General features: G+C 49.5%; 1 protein-coding gene across 1 annotated transcript in view; it reads right to left on the bottom strand.

Moving 5' to 3' along the window:
* ANGPT4 (angiopoietin 4) overlaps positions 1-24,634 on the bottom strand; it is an 88,474-nt gene extending 63,840 nt beyond the window's left edge. The window contains exon 1 of the mRNA XM_060233463.1: positions 24,323-24,634. Coding sequence (XP_060089446.1) covers positions 24,323-24,634 — 312 coding nt within the window. The remainder of the gene's footprint in view (positions 1-24,322) is intronic.
* Positions 24,635-25,014: the final 380 nt, after the last annotated feature.

Raw genomic sequence — 25,014 nt, 5'->3', positions numbered from 1 at the left:
AAAGGAGATTGTGAGCCGCTCTGAGATTCTTTGGAGTGGAGGGCGGGATATAAATCCAATATCTTCATCTTCTTCTTCTACTTGTACACATTGTGAAACAGCTTTATATGTCTTGCTGGGAATAGATTTATAGCGGGGTTGTCAAACTCATTTGTTATGAGGGCTGGATCTGACATAAATGTGGCCTTGTCGAGTTGAGCCATGTGCCTCATAAAATGTAATGCCAGGAAGCTGAGATGCAAACTTTATAAAGGACACAGAGGTGATTTCTTATTTTCTTTTTTTTTTTAAGGTGTATCTCTCTGGTGGGATCGAAGGAACTGGGCAAAGGAAGCTCTGTCTCTTTCCTTCCTTCCCCATGGGATGAGGTGGGGGAGGAGCCTCAGCCAGTAGAAGGAAGAGAGACTTGCCTCAGTAGCTCTGCTGTGCAACTGAGAGAGCCTGGCAAAGCAAGCTCTCCCTCCCCCGCTTCCTCCCCAAGGGAGGAGCCTCAGCCAAGAGAAGGAATAGAGGCTTGGCTCAGTAGCTCTGCTGTGCGATTGAGCAAGCCTGGCAAAGCAAGCTGTGGCGCAGAAGGAAGCAAGAGAGGGGGAGAAGGAAGCAGACTTGATCAAGGGCCTGATAGGAGCTCTCCGGGGACCTGATTCGGCCCCTGGGCTACATGTCTGACACCCTTATAGTGTGGTGAAATTGTGTGTACGTTCACCGGACTTTTTTGTAGTGTTGTTCCCACCTGGCAACCCTATCGCACCCTCCAAAGCATCCATCTTTTCCAGGGGAGCGGATCTCTGTAGTCTAGAGATGAGCTGTAATTCTTTCTTTTTTAAAAACAATTTTATTGATAACATATCTAATATCTAATTCTATCATTACTATCTCTAACCCATATGATATTTTCCAGTCCCCCCTCCATCCGTTACTAGACTCCCGCCGAGGTTATATACTTAAGTTCAGTATAAATGTACCCTTAAGCAATCAAAGTTCAATATCTTTCTTTTCTCATATTCATATTAAAAAATTGTCCAATGTCTTTTTACATTCCACTCTTTCTCTATGGGCGTTTTCGCACTCACCTTAATCGGTAGCGACGCCCCTCTTCAGCGCGCAGGATCAGCCTGGATTTCGCACCAATTGCCGCGGAGCACCCGGAAGAGCAGGAAAGTCCCGCGGCTTTTGCGGCGCAAATGGAAACCGCCAAAATCCAGTTTCCATTTGCGCCGCAAAAGCCGCGGGACTTTCCAGCTCTTCCGGGTGCTCCGCGGCAATTGGTGCGAAATCCGGACTGATCCTGCGCGCTGAAGAGGGGGCGTTGCTACCGATTAAGGTGAGTGCGAAAACGCCCCATATATCCTCTAAATTTCTTCCACTCCTTTTTAAACACATCCAAGATGAGCTGTAATTCTGGGGGGGTTTCCAGGTTTCACCTGGAGGTTGGCATCCCTACTCCAGGCCCTACCTGACAGCTGGTAACGCTACTTCCTAGCCACGCATGATGCTGGCTTCAACTCACACAGAAACGGCTCTTTCTGAACCCAGAAGGCTACAACTTTCCCCAGGGAAAAAGGAGGTTTCAGTAATCCCAGGGTTTGGAAAAACCTCAGGATTAACACAGGAAATGGAGGGGGGGTTGTAGAGGGAACTGACTACGGTTATGCATTTTGTGAAAGCAAACATGTAAAGACAAGCTTATGGAGGGTTTTCTTTTTTAAAAAAATATTGCACGATACCTACAAGAAAAAGGGAAATCATATAAATTGTCCAATGTGTTTTTACATTCCACTCTTTCTCTATATATCCTCTAAATTTCTTCCACTCCTTTTTAAACACATCCAAGATGAGCTGGAATTCTGGGGGGTTTCCAGGTTCCAGCTGGAGGTTGGCATCCCTACCTCTTAGCAATTGCAATACAACTGGAATTCTCGCAATATTCCAACTGTAAATATATGGAGAAACAGGATTTGGGACTATTTTATTCTCATCAAGCTGTCTTACCTGAACAAAGACATGCCCCCAATGTTATATGGAAAGAAGATTATTGACTTATGGTACCCGGTATTGACATATCTAACTGAACAAGATATTTTACCAAAAAATGCACTGTATCATAACCTGATTTACTTCTAGACGACTCTGTAAATAGTTATCTGAGTTAGTTTGAATGCTGGTACAGGAACCATTTATATATGCCAGGGGTGGCCAACGGTAGCTCTCCAGATGTTTTTTGCCTACGACTCCCATCAGCCCCAGCCATTGGCCATGCTGGCTGGGGCCGATGGGAGCTGAAGACAAAAAAACATCTGGAGAGCTACCGTCGGCCACCCCTGGTATACGCTATTTTTGAAATTTAAAAAAGTTGAATTTAAAAAAATAAAGAGAACAGATTGTTCTTAATATTTCTTTTTAAAAGTATTTGTTCACAAGGTGAACAGGTTTTCTCAGCATTTGAATGAGACCGTTGAGCGGCTGTGAGAACCGTGCTCCGTTGGATGTGGCAGGCATCTCTCACACGAGGGAATGAACACGGGATCTCCTTTTGACACCCCACCTCCCCCCGCCTTTATTAGCTTAGGGCCTGACCGCACATTTCACGTTTACTTTAAATGTTTCTTTTTATTTGATAATTTAGCCGCCTGGATAGCTTTATCAAGGAAGAGAAATGCGTGGGAACAGAGAGAAGGGATAACGTGGGGTGGACATTCCTTCTTGGATATTTTTGTTTTCATTGAACAGTGCTTTTTTTAAAAAAAAAAATACCTCCAGCTTGTGGGGGGAGAATATGGGAGGTTGATAGGGTTTCCAACCTCCAGGTGATACCTAGAGTTCTCCCAATTCCTTCCCACCTGTGATGCCGAGTGTTGGAGTGGACATTGGCCTGATCCAACATGGCTTCTCTTATGTTCTTACGCTCTCTTAGCCCGAGGAGGTTTCTCTGTTTAACCAACTGCTTTGAGGGAATGAAGAAGGACAAGGGAAGTGTTTCTTTTACGGTTGCCAATCCCCAGGTGGGGGCAGGGGATCCCCCGGTTTGGAGGCCCTTCCCCCCACTTCAGGGTCATGAGAAAGTGGGGTGGGGGGGAGGGGAATGTCTGTTGGGAACTCCATTATTCCCTATGGAGACCGATTCCCATAGGGTATAACGGAAAATTGATCTGTGGGTATCTGGGGCTCTGGAGGGGGCTGTTTTTTGAGATAGAGGCACCAAATTTTCAGCATCCAATGCTACGGAGGTGCCCCTATCCTTCATTATTTCCAATGGAGGGAAGGCATTTAAAAGGTGTGCGGTCCTTTTAAATGTGATGGCCAGAACTCCCTTGGGAATTCAATTATGCTTGTCACAACCTTGCTCCTGGCTCCACCCCCAAAGTCTCCTGGCTCCGCCTCCAATGTCTCTTGGCCCCACCCTCCAAAGTCCCCAGATATTTTTTGAATTGGACTTGGCAACCCTAGTTTCTTGGCTGTGAGTTCAGGTCTCTGGAGAGGTGGCATTAAAATGTTGAAGTCCTATGAGGAAAGGTTGAATCCAAAGAGTTTCTGGCTCAACATTAGGAAGAACTTCCTGACCGTTAGAGCGATTCCTCAGTGGAACAGGCTTCCTCCTTGGGAGGTGGTGGGCTCTCCTTCCTTGGAGGTTTTTCAACAGAGGCTAGATGGCCATCTGACAGCAATGAAGATCCTGTGAATTTAGGGGGAGGTGTTTGTGAGTTTCCTGCATTGTGCAGGGGGTTGGACTAGATGACCCTGGAGGTCCCTTCCAACTCTATGGTTCTATGAACTTCCTGACCGTTAGAGTGCTTCCTTGGTGGAACAGGCTTCCTCGGGAGGTGGTGGGCTCTCCTTCCTTGGAGGTTTTGAAACAGAGGCTCGACGGCCATCTGACAGCAATGACGATCCAGTGAACTTAGGCAGATTGTGAGAAGGAGGGCAGGAAGGCTTGCATCAGTGCTTATTTTATTTTATTTATTTTATTTATATTTCACCCTCTCCGCCGGAGCAGGCTCAGCGCGGCTCACAACACAGAAATCCACAATCGTAAAACAGTAAGATATACCGGCTATAAAATAATCCATTCAATAAAATGATACAGTCAGAATTAAAATCGGCATTACGTATCGTTTGGTGCTAAGATCTAAGTATTATATCATTGTTCAGTGCTCCGTTCTCATGGCCCTTTCTTACAAGCCCAGGGAAATGCTGATTGATACTTTGGGGTCAGGAAAAGTGTTCCCTCTAAGACTTGTGAGCAAAACTTCTACTTTGTGAGCTACTGGTATTCCAGTCGTGAGCTGCTAGCATTCAAGCTGAGAGCTGCTGCGTAAATTATTGTGCTCTGATGCCGTTTTTCCTGAGCTAAGACAAAAACGTGGGAGCTGCAGGCTGAAAATCTGTGCGCTAGCTCACGCTAACCCAGCGTACAGGGAATACCGGTCAGGAGGCAATCTTCTCCACGACAATTTGGCCCCAGATCTTGGAGGGTTTCGTTTGTTTTTTTGTCATCTTCTGGGCATGGAGCAGGGGTAAGGTTGCCAATCCCCAGGTGGGGGCAGGAGATCCCCCAGTTTGGAGGCCCTCCCCCCGCTTCAGGGTCATCAGAAAGCAGGGGAGGGGAGGGAAATGTCTGCTGGGAACTCTGTTATTCCCTATGGAGACTTATTCTCATAGAAAATAATGGAGAATTGATCTGTGGGTATCTGGGGCTCTGGGAGGGGGGGGGCTGTGTTTTGAGACAGAGGCACCAGATTTGCAGCATAGCATCCAGTGCCTCTCCCCAAAGTACCCCTCCCCAAGTTTCAAAAAGATTAGACCAGGGGGTCCAATTCTATGAGCCCCAAAAGAAGGTGTCCCTATCCTTCATTAATTCCGATGGAAGGAAGGCATTGAAAAGGTGTGCCGTCCCTTTCAATGTGAGGGCCAGCGCTCCCGTTGGAGTTCAATGATCGTTGTCACACCCTTGCTCCTGGCTCCACCCCCAAAGTCTCCTGGCTCCACCCCCAAAGTCCCCAGATATTTTTTTGAATTGGACTTGGCAACCCTAAGCAGGAATCGCAGGGGAGATGGGGGCAGATATTTGTGATTTCCATGCATTGGGCAGGGAGTTGGACTAGACGCCCCTGGAGGTCCCTTCCAACACTATGATTCTATGAAATATTGAATAAATAGAACCGGGGCATCCTGTAAAGCACGGGTAGCCAACCGTAGCTCTCCAGATGTTTTTTTTGCCTACAACTCCCATCAGCCCCAGCCATTGGCCATGCTGGCTGGGGCTGATGGGAGTTGTAGGCAAAAAACATCTGGAGAGGTACCGTTGGCCGCCCCTGTTGTAGAGGCTTCCAAAACACAGTCTCTAGTTCTGCGAACAGCATTCTTATTACAGCCCTGGGATTTCGGGATGGAGCTGCTTCTATGAACATATGAACATATGAAGCTGCCTTCTACTGAATCAGACCCCCCCCTTGGTCCATCAAAGTCAGTATTGTCTTCTCAGACTGGCAGCGGCTCTCCAGGGTCTCAAGCTGAGGTTTTTCACACCTATTTGCCTGGACCCCTTTTTGGAGATGCCAGGGATCGAACCTGGGACCTTCTGCTTCCCAAGCAGATGCTCTGCCGCTGAGCCACCGTCCCTCCCCTTCTAGAGTTGCCAAGCCCAATTCAAGAAATATCTGGGGACTTTGGGGGCGGAGCCAGGATATATTTGGGGTGGAGCCAGGAGCAAGGGTGTGACGAGCACAACTGAACTCCCAAGGGGGAGTTCTGGCCATCACATTCAAAGGGACAGCAAACCTTTGAAATGCCTTCCCTCCATTGGAAATGATGAAGGCTAGGGGTACCTCCTTTGCGGGCCAATAGAATTGGACCCCCCCCCCCCGGGTCCAATCTTTTTTAAACTTGGAGGGTCTTTTGAGGAGAGGCATTAGATGCTATGCTGCAAATTTGGTGCCGCTACCTCAAAAAACAGCCCCAGATAACCGCAGATCAATGCTTCATGATACTCGATGGAAATCAGTCTCCACAGGGAATCATGGAGTGCCCAGCAGACGTTTCCTTCCTCCCCCACCCCCTTGCTTTCTGATGACCCTGAAGCAGGAGGACGGCCTCCAAACTGGAGGATCCCCTGTTCCCACCTGAGGATTGGCAACCCTAGCTGCTGCCCACCTCTCGCTTGGATCCCTCTTCTGAAATCCAGAAAGCAGAGCTACACCTATGCAAATGGAGAGCCAGTTTGGTGTGGAGAGCCAGTTTGGTGTAGTGGTTAAGTATGCGGACTCTTATCTGGGAGAACCGGGTTTGATTCCCCACTCCTCCACTTGCAGCTGCTGGAATGGCCTTGGGTCAGCCATAGCTCTGGCAGAGGTTGTCCTTGAAAGGGCAGCTGCTGTGAGAGCCCTCTCCAGCCCCACCCACCTCACAGGGTGTCTTTTGTGGGGGAGGAAGGGAAAGGAGATTGTGAGCCCCTCTGAGACTCTTCGGAGTGGAGGACGGGATATAAATCCAATATCTTCATCTACCTCACAGGGTGTCTGTTGTGGGGGAGGAAGGTAAAGGAGATTGTGAGCTGCTCTGAGACTCTTCGGAGTGGAGGGCAGGATATTAATCCAGTATCTTCATCTACCTCACAGGGTGTCTGTTGTGGGGGGGAAGGTAAAGGAGATTGTGAGCCGCTCTGAGACCCTTCAGAGTGGAGGGTGGGATATAAATCCAATATCTTCATCTACCTCACAGGGTGTCTGTTGTGGGGGAGGAAGGGAAAGGAGATTGTGAGCCGCTCTGAGACTCTTCGGAGTGGAGGGCGGGATATAAATCCAATATCTTCATCTACCTCACAGGGTGTCTGTTGTGGGGGAGGAAGGGAAAGGAGATTGCGAGCCGCTCTGAGACTCTTCGGAGTGGAGGGCGGGATATAAATCCAATATCTTCATCTACCTCACAGGGTGTCTGTTGTGGGGGAGGAAGGGAAAGGAGATTGCGAGCCGCTCTGAGACTCTTCGGAGTGGAGGGCGGGATATAAATCCAATATCTTCATCTACCTCACAGGGTGTCTGTTGTGGGGGAGGAAGGGAAAGGAGATTGCGAGCCGCTCTGAGACTCTTCGGAGTGGAGGGCGGGATATAAATCCAGTATCTTCATCTACCTCACAGGGTGTCTGTTGTGGGGGAGGAAGGGAAAGGAGATTGTGAGCCGCTCTGAGACTCTTCGGAGTGGAGGGCGGGATATAAATCCAATATCTTCTTCAAAAGTAGGATAGTCAGCTCCCAGTTGGGAAATTCCTGGAGATTAAGGGGGTGGAGCCAGGGAAGGGCGGGGCTTGGGGAGGGGAGGGACCTCATCAGGGTATAACGCCATCGAGTGCGCCTTCCAACACAGCCATTCTCTCAAGGGGGCGAAACAAATAAAAACCTCACCGTGACTCTATGAATGAAGATTTGCAGAAAAAGCCCAGCAGGAACTCATTTGCATATTCGGCCACACACCCCTGACACCACCACGATTTCACCCAGGGCTTTGCAGGAAAAGCCCACTAGAAACTCATTTGTGTATTAGACCACGCCCCCTAACACCAAGCCAGCCGGAACTATGTTCCTCCTCAAAAAAAGCCCCGCTCGTAGCAATACAGACATCCTGCTCGGAGCCACATGGTAATACTTGACATAAGAGAAGCCATCTTGGAACAGGCCAATAAGCCATCTTGGAACGTTCCTGTGCGATCCTGCTCAAAAAGAAAAAAAGGCCCTTGCAAAAAACTATACGTGTGACAATTATAACCAATAAACGGAATTTACTGAAAAACTTAAGAGATCAGAAATTCCAAAACGTGGTACAAAAATTATTCATAAAAGTTCTCACCATCCATCGCAATACACTTTTTACGGTCTTTACATGCAATACTCCATACATAAACCCATCAAATATAAAAATTTCAAACACAGGTCCAGGTTCCAACAGTGAAAAAAAAATATCCACTGGATTGCCAGTCCTGATTACTCTGGTTCAGAACAAATCCTTCGTCCAGGGTCTATTTTATAATAATCTTGTCTATTCAATGTTCTGTTGGCACATGAAATGAGGAAAGGCCCCCTGTGTAAGCACCAGTCATTTCCGACTCTGGGGTGACGTTGCTTTCACAACGTTTCCACGGCAGACTTTTGATGGGGTGGTTTGCCATTGCCTTCCCCAGTCATCTACGCTTTCCCCCCAGCAAGCTGGGGACTCATTTGACCGCCTTCGGAAGGATGGAAGGCTGAGTCAACCTCGAGCCGGCTACCTGAAAACCCAGCTTCCACTGGGGATCAAACTCAGGTCGTGAGCAAAGCTTAGGACTGCAGTACTGCAGCTTTGACACTCTGTGGTACGGGGCTCTTCAATAATGTTATATGAAAGTCCTGCTCCTATGTAACAGTATCTTTTAGAAAGTGGGATATTCCTTTCACCTGTGAGCCAACATTAATTTCCCACAGGTCGACTATGCAGAACGCCATGGCCTCCAACTCCATCTGGCTAGCAATAGTAATAATAAAAATTCTATTTATTTGTTATAATCAGGCCTTTTTTTTGTAACTGGAACTTCTTTGCATATAAGAGCACACCTTCCTGATGTAGCCAATCCTCCTGGAGCTTACAGGAGGCCCTGTAAGAAGAGCCCTGTAAGCTCTTGGAGGATTGGCTGCATAAGAGGAAAGGAAAGGAAAGGAAAGGTCCCCTGATCCAACATGGCTTCTCTTATGTTCTTATGTGCAAGCACCAGTCATTTCCGACTCTGGGGTGACGTTGCTCTCAAAACGTTTTCACAGCAGACTTTTTACAGGGTGGTTTGCCATTGTCTTCCCCAGTCTTTTACACTTTCCCCCCAGCAAGCTGGGTACTCATTTTACCGACCTCGGAAGGATGGAAGGCTGAGTCAACCTTTGGCCGGCTACCTGAACCAGCTTTCGCGGGGATAGAACTCAGGCCGTGAGCAGAGAGTTCAGATCACAGTACTGCCGCTTTACCACTCTGCGCCACGGGGCCGCTTTTTGCACGAGAGGGGTGTGGCCTAATATGCAAATGAGTTCCTGCTACAAAAAAAGCCCGGTTTCTAATTATTACACATCTAGTTTTTAATTCTTCGCTCACAGAGTCATGGTGAGGTTTCTTGTTCCACGTTCTGTTTTCTCCCTCCCTGGTCCTGTTTGACTCTTATTTTCTCCAGGGGGAAGCGATTTCTATTCTGGGAGGTCTCCAGCTACCATCAGGAGGTTGGCAACCCCAGCCCACAGACTCCTGACCCAGTCTCTCCGCAGCCTTCTAAAAGCTGACTCGTTAATCATCACTTGCCGGTCCCGATTGACGGGCAGCCCAGAGACCTAAGTTACTATTTTCCACCCAATCCCATCTTTGCCCCCCCACCCACCCACCCCTTGGCTCCAGTCCATGTTTGCATGCGAACTAAAATTAATTTCTCCCGAAATGAAAAATAACCAGCTGGCAAAGAAAGCCAAGGGCCGGCTCCGTTTCTGATAAAACAAGAATAACAAACTGAAAACATCAAAAGCGCCAAGGAGGGGAAAGGGGTGGGCTGGGGGGGGGGGAGGTTGACCCTTCGTGTTTTGGGAACTGGGAGCCTGACCCAGGCTTTGGGTCTCCATGGGGAGCCTCCAAAGAACAGCAGAATTTGTTCACACACTGCCTAAAGGGAAAAGAGAAAGAAAATCCAGGGGGCTTGGGGTCTGGCTACTGTGGCTGGGTCTTGCTAGGGCAGGGCTTGGAGATCCCCTAGAACAGCGGTCCCCAACCTTTTTGGCACCAGAGACCAGTTTTGCGGAAGACAATTATTCCACAGACTGAGGAAAGGATGGTTTGAGGATGATACAATTGTGTGCTTTATTTCTATCGGTTTGGTGTAATGGTGAAGTGCGCAGACTTGATTCCCCACTCCTCCACTTGCAGCTGCTGGAATGGCTTTGGGTCAGCCATAGCTCTTGCAAGAGTTGTCCTTGAAAGGGCAGACTCTTATCTGGGAGAACCGGGTTTGATTCCCCAGTCCTTCACTTGCACCTGCTAGCATGGCCTTGGATCAGCCATAGCTCTTGCAAGAGTTGTCTTTGAAAGGGCAGCTGCTGTGAGAGCCCTCTCAGCCCCACCCACCTCACAGGGTGTCTGTTGTGGGGGAGGAAGGGAAAGGAGATTGTGAGCCGCTCTGAGACTCTGTCCTTGAAAGGGCAGCTGCTGTGAGAGCCCTCTCAGCCCCACCCACCTCACAGGGTGTCTGTTGTGGAGGGAGAAGATATAGGAGATTGTAAGCCGCTCTAAGACTCTGATTCAGTCTGGAGTAGTGGTTAAGTGTACGGACTCTTATCTGGGAGAACCGGGTTTGATTCCTCGCTCACCACTTGCAGCTGCTGGAATGGCCTTGGGTCAGCCAGAGCTCTGGCAGAGTTGTCCTTGAAAGGGCAAATTGGTCACAAGACGATAGCAGTCAGTATCCCTGGAGACAGTGACTGCTTAGCAGTACTGGGATATTTGGAGAACATGGCTGAGTTTTGCCCCGCCATGGAAGCGTGATGCTGAGTGTAGTAAATAAATCTCCCAAGAAGTATACCCCAAACAAGTTAAACTTACATTTATTCAGGACTTCTTCACCCAAAGGGTGATTAACACATGGAATTCACTATAAGCATAGCCAGCTTCAAGAGGGGATTGGATAAAAATATGGAGCAGAGGTCCATCAGTGGCTATTAGCTATGAGGCATAGCTGGAACTCTCTGTCAGGGGCAGTGATGCTCTGTGGGAGGGCTTCTGGAGTTCTGGCCCCACTGGTTGGCCTTCTGATGGCACCTGGGGTTTTTTGGCCACTGTGTGACACAGAGTGTTAGACTAGATGGGCCATTGGCCTGATCCAGCATAGCTGCTCTTATGTTCTTATGTACCAGAACTCAATCTCTCATACCCAGGGCTTTTTTCTGGTGGAAAAAGCCCAGCAGGAACTAATTTCCATATTAGGCCATAACTCCTCACAATCATTATTATTCCACAAAAAAAGCCCAGCAGAAACTTATTTGCATATCAGGCCACACCCCCTGACACCAAGCCAGCCGGAACTGTGTTCCTGTGCGTTCCTGCTCAAAAAAAGCCCCGCTCGTAGCAATGCAGACATCCTGCTCGGAGCCGCAGGATAATACTCGACATAAGAGAAGCCATGTTGGAACAGGCCAAAGGCCCATCCAGTCCAACACTCTGTGTCCCATAAGAACATAAGAGAAGCCCTGTTGGATCAGGCCAGTGGCCCCTCCAGTCCAACACTCTGTGTCACATAAGAACATTAGAGAAGCCATGTTGGATCAGGCCAGTGGCCCATCCAGTCCACCACTCTGTGTCACAGAAGAACATAAGAGAAGCCATGTTGGATCAGGCCAGTGGCCCATCCGGTCCAACACTCTGTGTCACATAAGAGAAGCCATGTTGGATCAGGCCAGTGGCCCATCCACCCCAACACTCTGTGTCACATAAGAACATAAGAGAAGCCCTGTTGGATCATTCCAATGGCCCATCCAGTCCAACACTCTGTGTCACAGAAGAACATAAGAGAAGCCCTGTTGGATCATTCCAATGGCCCATCCAGTCCAACACTCTGTGTCACACAGTGGCCAAAACCCAGGGGTCGTCAGGAGATCCACCAGTGGGGCCAGGACACTAGAAGCCCTCCCACTGTGCCCCCCCAAGCACTGAGAGCATCTCTGCCCCAGACATAAGAACATAAGAGAAGCCATGCTGGATCAGGTCAGTGGCCCCTCCAGTCAAACACTCTGTGTCACACAAGGGCCAAAAAACCCAGGTGCCATCAGGAGGTCGACCAGTGGGGCCAGGACACTAGAAGCCCTCCCACTGTGCCCCCCCCCCCAAGCACCAAGAATACAGAGCATCTCTGCCCCAGACATAAGAACATAAGAGAAGCCATGTTGGATCAGGCCAGTAGCCCCTCCAGTCCAATGCTCTGTGTCTCACACTGGCCAAAACCCAGGGGCCATCAGGAGATCCACCAGCGGGGCCAGAACTGCAGAAGCCTTCCCACTGTTATCCCCCACGCGCACCAAGAATACAGAGCATCACCAGGGCCGGATCTAGGGGGAGGGGGCAGAGGGGAGTGCTTGCCCCGGACGCTGACGGAGGAAGGGGTGGCAAATTAGGTAAAGAGTCCATTCTATGCTATGGGCCCACAAAATAGAATAGGACCACGAGGGGGCGTCATGTTTTAATCCCCCCCTCAAAAAACATGCTCAGATCCGGTTCTGAACATCGCTGCCCCACAGTGTGCTCCATCTATACCCCGTGGCTGATAGCCGCTCACGGACCTCTGCTCCATGTGTTTATCCTCCCTTGCTAACCAGCCGGCTAATTTAGGGTTGCTTTTTTAATTCTTTCACAACGCCTCTATTCCCCCACCCCGGTCTCCCTCCCTCCTGCTTTCTACTGGCTTGTTTTTTCAGGACTGGAATCCAAAGAAAACAGGTCCCCGTAAGTAGTTCCAGCTGGAGTCAGAATATCTGCCCTCTCTGCTGGAAGGGGAGCATCGTAACATGAGGGTCAGAGGGACACGGAGTGTTGGGAGAGGCAGCCAAAGGGAGCTCTGGGTGCTGCCTTCACTCCGCTTCCAAAGCCCTTTCTGTACCAAGCAGTGCTACAGAACTCCAAGCTAGAGTTGCCAATCCCCAGGCAGAGCAAATCAGTGTACTGATTAGCAAACACCAACTGGACAGCCAGTTTGGTGTAGTGGTTAAGTGAGCGGACTCTTATCTGGGAGAACCGGGTTCGATTCCCCACTCCTCCACTTGCAGCTGCCGGAATGGCTTTGGGTCAACCATAGCTCTGGCAGAGGTTGTCCTTGAAAGGGCAGCTGCTGTGAGAGCCCTCTCAGCCCCAACCACCTCACAGGGTGCCTGTTGTGGGGGAGGAAGGGAAAGGAGATTGTGAGCCCCTCTGTGACTCTTCGGAGTGGAGGGCAGGATATAAATCCAATATCTTCATCTACCTCACAGGCTGTCTGTTGTGGGGGAGGAAGGTAAAGGAGATTGTGAGCCGCTCTGAGACTCTTCGGAGTGGAGGGCGGGATATAAATCCAATATCTTCATCTACCTCACAGGGTGTCTGTTGTGGGGGAGGAAGGGAAAGGAGATTGTGAGCCCCTCTGAGACTCTTCGGAGTGGAGGGCAGGATATAAATCCAATATCTTCATCTACCTCACAGGGTGTCTGCTGTGGGGGAGGAAGGGAAAGGAGATTGTGAGCCCCTCTGAGACTCTTCGGAGTGGAGGGCGGGATATAAATCCAATATCTTCATCTACCTCACAGGCTGTCTGTTGTGGGGGAGGAAGGTAAAGGAGATTGTGAGCCGCTCTGAGACTCTTCAGAGTGGAGGGCGGGATATAAATCCTATATCTTCATCTACCTCACAGGGTGTCTGTTGTGGGGGAGGAAGGTAAAGGAGATTGTGAGCCGCTCTGAGACTCTTCGGAGTGGAGGGCGGGATATAAATCCAATATCTTCATCTACCTCACAGGCTGTCTGATGTGGGGGAGGAAGGGAAAGGAGATTGTGAGCCACTCTGAGACTCTTTGGAGTGGAGGGCGGGATATAAATCCAATATCTTCATCTACCTCACAGGCTGTCTGATGTGGGGGAGGAAGGGAAAGCAGATTGTGAGCCGCTCTGAGACTCTTTGGAGTGGAGGGCGGGATATAAATCCAATATCTTCATCTACCTCACAGGGTGTCTGATGTGGGGGAGGAAGGTAAAGGAGATCGTGAGCCGCTCTGAGACTCTTCGGAATGGAGGGCGGGATATAAATCCAATATCTTCATCTACCTGACAGGGTGTCTGTTGTGGGGGAGGAAGGGAAAGGAGATTGTGAGCCGCTCTGAGACTCTTCAGGGTGCAGGGTGGGATATAAATCCAATATCTTCATCTACCTCACAGGGTGTCTGCTGTGGGGGAGGAAGGGAAAGGAGATTGTGAGCCGCTCTGAGACTCTTCAGGGTGCAGGGTGGGATATAAATCCAATATCTTCATCTACCTCACAGGGTGTCTGATGTGGGGGAGGAAGGTAAAGGAGATCGTGAGCCGCTCTGAGACTCTTCGGAATGGAGGGCGGGATATAAATCCAATATCTTCATCTACCTCAAAAGGTTTCTGTTGTGGGGGGGGAGAAGGGAAAGGAGATTGTGAGCCGTTCTGAGTCTCTTCGGAGTGGAGGGGGGGATATAAATCCAATATCTTCTTCTTCATCTTCTAAATAAACCACTGCGTTTTTATGTTGCAAATAAATGCTTAAGCAATTTCTTTCATAATGATGCAATTATATTATTATCATCACAGAATTCATTAAATGTCCACAGAAAAACCAAAAAGTTATTTCACACCACTCTTGTAAGGTGGTACTTTCAAAACCAGAATGTTATTTCACATCACTCTTGTAAGGTAGCGCTTTACAGTCCACAGTCTCAGCTCTCCTTCGCTTGAAAGACATAGACAGCACCACGCTTGTATAGGATTCCTCCTATGGGTGGCAGACCGAAGTCTGACAGGTACGGTGGTTCAGTTCTGTGTTTCGTTCACTTTTAAATTATCTATCTTTCCACTGGCCGCTTTTCTTTTAGCTTTGAAACCCGTGCTAAAGGCAATGGCTCACACATTACAATACAAATGTTACTTTGCAGCTTGCACGAATGGTTCTCCAAGGTTCTTTCCGTGTTTCATACGCCACTTCCATCAAGCGTGCAGATGAGACATGTAAGTTATGTGAGAGTTGTTGCCTAAGCATGGGTTCCGGAAAAAATACAGGCGGCCAGTGGAAGTGGGGTACGAAACACGGAAGGAGCCTTGACCCTGTGTCACCATACCTGTGGGATTGAGGACTGCAAATGAAAGGGGAAGACATGGAAGTAGTGACAGACTTCACATTTCTGGGATCCAAGATCACTGCAGATGGTGACTGTAGCCATGAAATTAAAAGACGTTTGCTCCTTGGGAGGACAGCTATGGTGAACCTGGGCGGTATAATAAAAAGCAGAGACATCACCCTGCCAACAAAAGTCTGTATAGTCAAAGCGATGGTATTCCCAGTAGTAATGTATGGCTGTGAGAGCTGGACCATAAGGAAGGCTGAGCGCAGAAGAATAGATGCTTTGGAGAAGACCCTGATGCTGCGAAAGGCAGAAGGCAAAAGAAGAAAGGGGTGGCAAAAGATGAGATGGCTGGACAGCGTTACTGACGTAACAAACACAAATTTGAGCAGACTTCGGAGGATGGTGGAAGACAGGAGGGCCTGGCATGACTTGGTCCAGGGGGTCGCAAAGAGTCGGACTCGACTGCGCGACTGAACAACAATAACAACAACACCCTCGCTGCACTTGAATAAATGGTACGCTTGCGTCTACCAAGAAACAGGACATGTTTAGACAGCAAGGTATCGTACCTGTACAGCATTGCAAAATATTGAAATTAAAAGACGTTTGCTCCTTGGGAGGACAGCTATGGTGAACCTGGGCGGTATAATAAAAAGCAGAGACATCACCCTGCCAACAAAAGTCTGTATAGTCAAAGCGATGGTATTCAGAGAGGATTGTGAGGAACTCCAAAGGGATCTGTTGAGGCTGGGTGAGTGGGCGTCAACGTGGCAGATGCGGTTCAATGTGGCCAAGTGCAAAGTAATGCACATTGGGGCCAAGAATCCCAGCTACAAATACAAGTTGATGGGGTGTGAACTGGCAGAGACAGACCAAGAGAGAGATCTTGGGGTCGTGGTAGATAACTCACTGAAAATGTCAAGGCAGTGTGCGTTTGCAATAAAAAAGGCCAACGCCATGCTGGGAATTATTAGGAAGGGAATTGAAAACAAATCAGCCAGTATCATAATGCCTCTGTATAAATCGATGGTGCGGTCTCATTTGGAGTACTGTGTGCAGTTCTGGTCGCCGCACCTCAAAAAGGATATTATAGCATTGGAGAAAGTTCAGAAAAGGGCAACTAAAATGATTAAAGGGCTGGAACACCTTCCCTATGAAGAAAGGTTGAAACGCTTAGGGCTCTTTAGCTTGGAGAAACGTCGACTGAGGGGTGACATGATGGAAGTTTACAAGATAATGCATGGGATGGAGAAAGTAGAGAAAGAAGTACTTTTCTCCCTTTCTCACAATACAAGAACTCGTGGGCATTCGATGAAATTGCTGAGCAGACAGGTTAAAACGGATAAAAGGAAGTACTTCTTCACCCAAAGGGTGATTAACATGTGGAATTCACTGCCACAGGAGGTGGTGGCGTCCACAAGCATAGCCACCTTCAAGAAGGGGTTAGATAAAAATATGGAGCAGAGGTCCATCAGTGGCTATTAGCCACAGTGTGTGTGTGTGTGTGTATATATATATATATATATATATATATATATATATATATATATATATTTGGCCGCTGTGTGACACAGAATGTTGGACTGGATGGGCCATTGGCCTGATCTAACATGGCTTCTCTTATGTTCTTATGTTCTTATATTGACCTGGAACGACTATGTATGTTGAGCTCAGTGAAGAGCCGCTGTCTTTTGGCTGAAAGTTGTGTTTGTGGTGTTCCCATGAACTGAAAGCATAAGAAGAGTGGTTGCATTTATTCTTGCTTTGTAAATTACAGTGTGTTCCTATTTTTGCCTTACTCACCCGGGGATTGGGAGCCCTACCTGGCTCCACCCCCGAAGTCTCCTGGCTCCGCCCCCGGTCTCCTGGCTCCACCCCCGAAGTCCCCAGGTATTTCTTGAATTTGACCTGGCCACCCTAAAAGGGGATGCTTCAGGTTGGGAAATGTTGCCCTCCCCAGCCTCTCGCCCATCCCTCTGCAGAAAGGGATTTCCCCAGACCCCAACGGCTCCCTTTGCGCTGCAAATGTCATTCCAGCCGTTCCCGAGCCAATCCGGGGCAGAGCTATTTGCAGGCCTGATGTCAGCAGCTCTCCCTCGGGTGGCCCGGGGTGAAGTCGGACGGTGCTTGGGAGAAAAGGAAGTCTTTCTCCCAGCTGTGACCGTCGCCTATTTTGGAGGCCGGTGGTGTTGAAACTGAGCTCGTAGCCGGAGAGGGGGCTGGGTTCAGCCATTTCCCAAGCCCCTTCCTTCTGTTGACAGCTTTTTAAATAATCCTAAATCTCAGACCTCTTTCACTTGACCGAGGAAAACGTGCCCTTCGTATTTCATTCAGCTGCTCAGCAAGAAGTCCATCTCGAGGTAGGCTAACCCCCAGGTGCGACTGGGGAATCCCCGGCAATTACAGCTCCTCTCCAGACTACAAAGATCAGTTTCCCTGGAGAAAAAACGATGTGTTGGAGGGCAGATTCTATGGTATTGAACCCCACTGAGGTCTTTCTCTTCCCCATCTTCAATCCCCAAATCTCTAGAACTAATTCCCCACTAGCCTTATGCCGCTCTCACTCTCCTTTTCTCCAAGGTTGCCAAGTCCCCGCTGTTCTCCGGTGAGGGACTTTCGTGCGTGCACAAAACATGCGTGCAACGCAAATGATGTCACCTGGAAGTGATGTCATTGCACCGGCGACGTCACTCACAGCCGCTCTAGGCATTTCCGGGGAAAACGTTATGGTTTCCCTGGACGCTCTAGCCATTTGGGAGGGGAAAACTCTATGGTACCATAGAGTTTTATCTCCCAAATTGCTAGAGTGTCTGGGAGAACCATAGAGCTTTCCCGGAAATGTCTAGAATAGCCGCCATGCATTTGTTAGAGGTTTATATTATTATTATTATTACTACTACTACATAACAATAGTTTTTCTTTTTTTCTATTCTCATCATTTTCATTTCACTTCTTCAGATTAGTTGGGTATTAAGTAGCTTTCAAAATCAGAATGTTATTTCACATCACTCTTGTAAGGTATTACTTTACAGTGGAAATGCTACGGTTTCCCTGCGTGCTCTAGCCATCTGGGAAGGTAAAACTCTATGGTACCTACTGTACCATAGAGTTTTCTCTCCCAGATGGCTAGAGTGTCTGGGCAAACCATAGAGTTTTCCCGGAAACGTCTAGAGTGTCCGCCACGCATTTGTTAAAGGTTTATATTATTACTACTACTATTACTACAAAACAACAGTTTTTCTTTTTTTTTTCTCTTCTCGTCATTTTCATTTCACTTCTTTAAATTAGTTGGGTACTAAGTAGCTTTCCCATTGCATGCAATAGTAACGTTTTTGATCAAAACAATGTTTGTCTTTTCCATACTTAATTAACTCAAAACGTACTTCTTTTCCCAGCATCATTTATGCTGCCAAACTGACCTGGTTTTCAGTTGCATGCTCACTTTGGAGCCTTTTAGTTTAATATTTGGGCACTCGATTCAATTAAAATGTTTGCTGTATATTGATTAACTATGAAAATTACAATGATGTAACTCTTGATTATCGGGTTGCCAATCCCCAGGTGGGGGCAGGGGATCCCCCGGTTTGGAAGCCCTCCCCCCGCTTCAGGGTCATCAGAAAGCGGGGGGAGGGGAGGGGAATGTCTGCTGGGAACTCTGTTATTCCCTATGGAGATTTATTCCCATAGAAAATCATGGAGAATTGATCCGCGGGTATTTGGGGCTCGGGGGGGGGGGGCTGTTTTTTTTAGGTAGAGGCACCAAATTTTCAGTATAGCATCTAGTGTCTCTCCCCAAAACACCCCCAAGTTTCAAAAAGATTGGACCAGGGGGTCCAATTCTATGAGCCCCAAAAGAAGGTGCCCCTATCTCATTATTTCCTATGGAAGGAAGGAATTGAAAAGGTGTGCCGTCCCTTTAAATGTGATGGCCAGAACTCCCTTTGGAGTTCAATGATGCTTGTCAAAGCCTTGATCTTGGCTCCACCCCTGATGTCTCCTGGCTCCACCCCCAAAGTCCCCAGATATTTCTTGAATTGGACTTGGCAACGCTACTTGATTAATCAAACCAGTTGACATTGCTATGTATAATTTTGATGCATTATATTCATTTGTTGTTGTATATTCCAAATTTGTAATAAATTTGTTTCTTAACTTCAAAAAAAAGAAGAGTGGCCGCCACGTGATGTCGCCGGTGCGATGATGTCACTTCCGGGTGACATCATTGCACCGACAACGTCGGGAGAGGTTCCCCCCTGCTGGCCCAAAGCAGGTTGGGAACGTCCCAGGCGGGGGAACCCCCCACCCAGACTGGGGGGGGGGCAGCCCCTACCAACTCGCTCCCCTTCTTTCGTGCAGCAAACAAGAGCCTCTAAAAACCAGTTTCTCTTTGCCACACAAAAAATGCAAAGCCCGGGGCCAGACAGTGTGAACTCTGACGGCAGCCTCGCGGAGACGAGGAGTGTGACAGCGGAGTACGGCTAGTGGAAAATCGGTCTAGGGGTTTCCCAACCTGGATATGGAAACCCCCATCTCCTACCAGTGGCCAAAGGATACCTGGCAACGCTAATCTGCACCCGCCTTCCAATGAACCACCCAGCTAATCAGTGTGAAGGCATGAGGATTTTGGTCTGCAGGGCCTGTGGCTCAGGGGAAGAGCCTCTGCTTGGCATGCAGAAGGTCCCAGGTTCAATCCCCGGCATCTCCAGTTAAAAAGGACCAGGCAATAGGAGATGTGAAAGACCCTTGCCTGAGACCCTGGAGGGCTCCTACTGGTCTGAGTAAACTGTGAGTAAACTTGCCTGAGACCCTGGAGGGCTCCTACTGGTCTGAGTAAACTGTGAGTAAACTTGCCTGAGACCCTGGAGGGCTCCTACTGGTCTGAGTAAACTGTGAGTAAACTTGCCTGAGACCCTGGAGGGCTCCTACTGGTCTGAGTAAACTGAGTCTGAGTAAACTATGCTTGGTGTTGGAGGAGAGTCTTATGGCTACCAGGGATTGCCAAAAAGACAAATCAGAGACCAATTCCCCACTAGGCTTCTCACTCTCCTCTTCTCCATGGGCTTCTGTCGGATTTCGCACAAGCTGCCCCAGGGCTGCAACCCTTTCTGCCTCTTTTACGCAGCAAACAAGATGCTCTAAAAACCGGTTTCTGTTTGCCAGGTGAAAAAGGCGAAGCTAGTTGTAGCCCCGGGGCAGATAGTGTGAAATATCACGGAAGCCCCCCGGAGAAGAGGAGTGTGAGAGCGGCATAAGAAGAAGATATTGGATTTATATCCCGCCGTCCACTCCGAAGAGTCTCAGAGCGGCTCACAATCTCCTTTACCTTCCTCCCCCACAACAGACACCCTGTGAGGTAGATGAAGATATTGGATTTATATCCCGCCCTCCACTCCGAAGAGTCTCAGAGCGGCTCACAATCTCCTTTCCCTTCCTCCCCCACAACAGACACCCTGTGAGGTAGATGAAGATATTGGATTTATATCCCGCCCTCCACTCCGAAGAGTCTCAGAGCGGCTCACTATCTCCTTTCCCTTCCTCCCCCACAACAGACACCCTGTGAGGTAGATGAAGATATTGGATTTATATCCCGCCCTCCACTCCGAAGAGTCTCAGAGCGGCTCACAATCTCCTTTCCCTTCCTCCCCCACAACAGACACCCTGTGAGGTAGATGAAGATATTGGATTTATATCCCGCCCTCCACTCCGAAGAGTCTCAGAGCGGCTCACAATCTCCTTTACCTTCCTCCCCCACAACAAACACCCTGTGAGGTGGGTGGGCCTGGACACCCTGTGAGGTGGGTGGGGCTGGAGAGGGCTCTCCCAGCAGCTGCCCTTTCAAGGACAACCTCTGCCAGAGCTATGGCTGACCCAGGGCCAATCCAGCAGGTGCAAGTGGAGGAGTGGGGGATCAAACCCGGTTCTCCCAGATAAGAGTCCACACACTTAACCACTACACCAAACTGAGGTGAGTGAGGAATCGGTCAGAGTGTTCCAGATCAAATCAAGGCTGAACTTTCCCTAAAAACTAAAATGACTCAATTGACGCTATTGTACTTTGGTCACCTTAGGAAAAGACAAAAGTCACTGCGGAATATAATAATGCTTTTTATGTTTCGCTTCCTCTTGTTTCACACTCAGCCTTCCCATTTGCGGAGGTGTAAACACGCACGCACATCCACATAGACATGTGCACACATACACACACACACAGAGGGCTATTGGCCTGCAGAAATCCCTTGGGGATGTGAATTGTTATGACCCCGGAAGCGACAGAGAAAAAACATTTAAGTAGGAAAAATCCAATGCATGGCTATAGGATGGGGGAGACTTGTCTTAGCAGTAATATGTGCGAAAAGGCTCTAGGGGTCTTAGTGGACCATACGCTGAACATGAGTCAACAGTGTGATGCGGTGGCTAAAAAGGCATATGCAATTTTGGGCTGTATCAACAAAATGTATAGTGTCCAGATCATGTGATGGGATGGTATTGCTTTACTCTGCTCTGGTAAGACCTCACCAGGAGTCTTGTGTTCAGCTTTGGGCACCACATTTTAAGAAGGGTATAGATAAGCCGGAACAGTTCCAGAGGAGGGCGACAAAGATGGTGAGGGGTCTGGAGACCAAGTCCTATGAAGAAAGGTTGAAGGAGCTGGGCATGTTTCGCCTGGAGAGGAGGCGGCTGAGAGGTGATAGGATCACCATCTTCAAGTCCTTGAAGGGCTGTCCTATAGAGGAGGGTGTGGAATTGTTTTCCGTGGCCCCGGAAGGCAGGACCAGAACCAACGGGTTGAAATTAAATCAAAAGAGTTTCCGGCTCAACATTAGGAAGAACTTCCTGACTGTTAGAGCAGTTCCTCAGTGGAACAGGCTTCCTTCTTTGGGAGGTGGTGGGCTCTCCTTCCTTGGAGGTTTTGAAACAGAGGCTAGATGGCCATCTGACAGCAATGAAAATCCTGTGAATTTAGGGGGAGAGGTTTGTGGGTTTCATGGGCTAGATAACCCTAGAGATCCCTTCCAACTCTATGATTCTATGAAAATGAATGAATTCATAAACTGTTGGATGTTCTTGCTTGAAAGCCACCCCTGAGAACCTCAGGCCCCGACCCCAGCTGTGGCTGGCTATGGAAGAACATACGAAGAACATATGAAGCTGCCTTCTACTGAACCAGGCCCTGGGTCCATCAAAGTCACTGCTGTCTACTCAGACTGGCAGCGGCTCTCCAGGGTCTCAAGCTGAGGCTTTTCACGCCTACTTGCCTGGACCCTTTTCAGTTGGAGATGCCGGGGATTGAACCTGGGACCTTCTGCTTCCCAAGCAGATGCTCTACCGCTGAGGAGGAGGAAGCAACGTTTATATTCAGAGCCCCAGGCACCAAAGAGCACATACAGGGCATTACTCGATGGGGGAAGCAAAGGCACTCTGCGCATGCTCCGTTGCACCACAAATGCAGCTGAAGAGGCCAGGTTAATGCATTTTACAGGCACCGCGCTAAGTCTTGAGTTGGATTCCAAAGAGGCCATCAGTTGAAATCAACTAGCTGAAATCAAATTTTGAGGAACAGCTACTATGGTATAGTGGTAGAGCCAGTTTGGTGTAGTGGTTAAGAGGAAGAGTGGGGGAATCAAACCCAGTTCTCCCTGATAAGAGTCCACACACTTAACCACTACACCAAACTGGCTCTCAAGAAGATGATATTGGATTTATACCTGCCCTTCACTCCAAATCTCAGAGTGGCTCACAATCTCCTTTATCTTCCTCCTTTACAACAGACACCTTGTGAGGTGGGTGGGGCTAAGAGGACTCTCACAGCAGCTGCCCTTTCAAGGACAACCTCTGCCAGAGCTATGGCTGACCCAAGGCCATTCCAGCAGGTGCAAGTGGAGGAGTGGGGAATCAAACCCGGTTCTCCCAGATAAGAGAGCTCTGGCTGACCCAAGGCCATTCCAGCAGGTGCAAGTGGAGGAGTGGGGAATCAAACCCGGTTCTCCCAGATAAGAGAGCTCTGGCTGACCCAAGGCCATTCCAGCAGGTGCAAGTGGGCATTCAATGAAATTGCTGAGCACCACCTCCTGTGGCAGTGAATTCCACATGTTAATCACCCTTTGGGTGAAGAAGTACTTCCTTTTATCCGTTTTAACCTGACTGCTCAGCCATTTCATCGCATGCCCACGAGTTCTTGTATCGTGAGAAAGGGGGAAAAGTCCTTCTTCCTCTACTTTCTCCATCCCATGCATAATCTTGTAAACCTCTATCATGTCACCCCACAGGCAGCAATTCCCCAGAGTAACAGAGAAGAAGAAGAAGAAGAAGAAGAAGAAGATGATGATGATGATGATGATGATGATGATGATGATGATGATGATGATGATGATGATGATGATGATGATGATGATGATGATGATATTGGATTTATATACCGCCCTATACTCTGAATCTCAGAGAGCAGTCACAGTCTCCTTTACCTCCTCCCCACACAACAGACACCCCATGAGGTGGGTGGGACTGAGAGAGCTCTCCCAGAAGCTGCCATTTCAAGGACAACTCTTGCAAGAGCTATGGCTGACCCAAGGCCATTCCAGCAGCTACAAGTGGAGAAGTGGAGAATCAAACCGGGTTCTCCCAGATAAGACTCCGTGCACTTCACTACTACACCAAACATCAACAGACACCCTGTGAGGTAGATGGGAGAGAGCTCTGACAGAATCTGCCCTTTCAAGAACAGCTCTGCCAGAGCTATGGCTGACCCAAGGCCATTCCAGCAGGTGCAAGTGGAGGAGTGGGGAATCAAACCCAGTTCTCCCAGATAAGAGTCTGCGCACTTAAGCACTACACCAAGCACCAAAAGACACCCTGTGAGGTGGGTGGGGCTGAGAGAGCTCTCAGAGCAACTCACAATCGCTTTTATCTCCTTCCCCCACAACAGACAACCTGTGAGGTGGGTGGGGCTGAGAGGGCTCTCCCAGCAGCTGCCCTTTAAGGACAACTCCTAGGAGAGCTATGGTTAACCCATGGCCATTCCAGCAGGTGCAACTGGAGGAGCGGGGAATCAAACCTGGTTCTCCGAGATAACAGTCTTCGCACATAACGACTACACCAAACACCAAAAGACACCCTTTGTGGTAGGTAGAGCTGAGAGAGCTCAGACAGAATCTGCCCTTTCAAGGACAGCTCTGCGAGAGCGCTATGGCTAACCCAAGGCCATTCCAGCAGGTGCAAGTAGAGGAGTGGGGAATCAAACCGGGTCCTCCCAGATAAGAGTCCGCACACTTAAGCACTACACCCAGCTGGCTCTTTGGAGGGTGGACTCTGTGCCATTCGACGCCGCCGAGGTACCTCCTTTCCCTCCAAGATCCATCCCTAAAAAAAACCTCCAGGAATTCACCAGCCGGGAGATGGCAACCCCAGGCGCGCGCGCCTCCCCTTGAACCCAGGGCCCGCCCCCCCCCCCTTTACCTTCAGCAGCCACTGGGTGTTGTTCTCCAGGACCCTCTCCAGCTGCTGCACCCTCCGCGCCGGGGGGTCGTGGCGGGGGTCGGCAGGGCCGAGGGGGGCGTCGCGCTGCAAGGCGTTGCCGTCGAAGGTCTCCGCCCCGAGGAGCAATTCCTGCTGCTGCCGGCAGGGGGGCAGGTCGGCCTCGGGCAGGACGAAGGTGTAGCTGCAGCGCCCGTGCTGCACCCGCTGCGAGCGCCGGCGGAGCCCCCCGTCGGAGCCCCAGAGGAAAGGGGCCAGCGCCAGCAGCACGGGCAGAGAGGGAAGCCCCCACATCCCTCTCCCCCGCAGCCAGCCAACCAACCACACGCTTGGCAGAGGCTGCTAGGAGCGGGGACTGACCCTCTTGCTGGGGACTAGTCCTGCGCAGCGCCCCCCCCTCCCCCGGCAGGTTGGCCTTTGCAAGCCCTCCTTCCAGAGCCCACGCAGAGCTCTTTCCAACAGCCCCCCCCCCGCCTCCCCAGTCCCTTTCCAAAGGGGAGATGCTGCTGGCTCCGGCTGCAGCCTCGGAAAGAAAGAACAACAGGACGCTTTGGAGTCTCTCTGAACCCTCCTCTTGCTCTCTCCTGCCTTATCCCGCTGCCGGAGCTCAAGTTTCAAATGGGAGGAAGCGAGGACGCACTCCCAGCCCAGACAATGCAGGGCGGGGGTGGCAG

Source organism: Heteronotia binoei, chromosome 2 (genome assembly GCF_032191835.1).
Source record: "Heteronotia binoei isolate CCM8104 ecotype False Entrance Well chromosome 2, APGP_CSIRO_Hbin_v1, whole genome shotgun sequence".
Classification (NCBI taxonomy): domain Eukaryota; kingdom Metazoa; phylum Chordata; class Lepidosauria; order Squamata; family Gekkonidae; genus Heteronotia; species Heteronotia binoei.
Note: the sequence above shows the minus strand (reverse complement) of the source record. Positions and strands in the feature narration are given on the sequence as shown.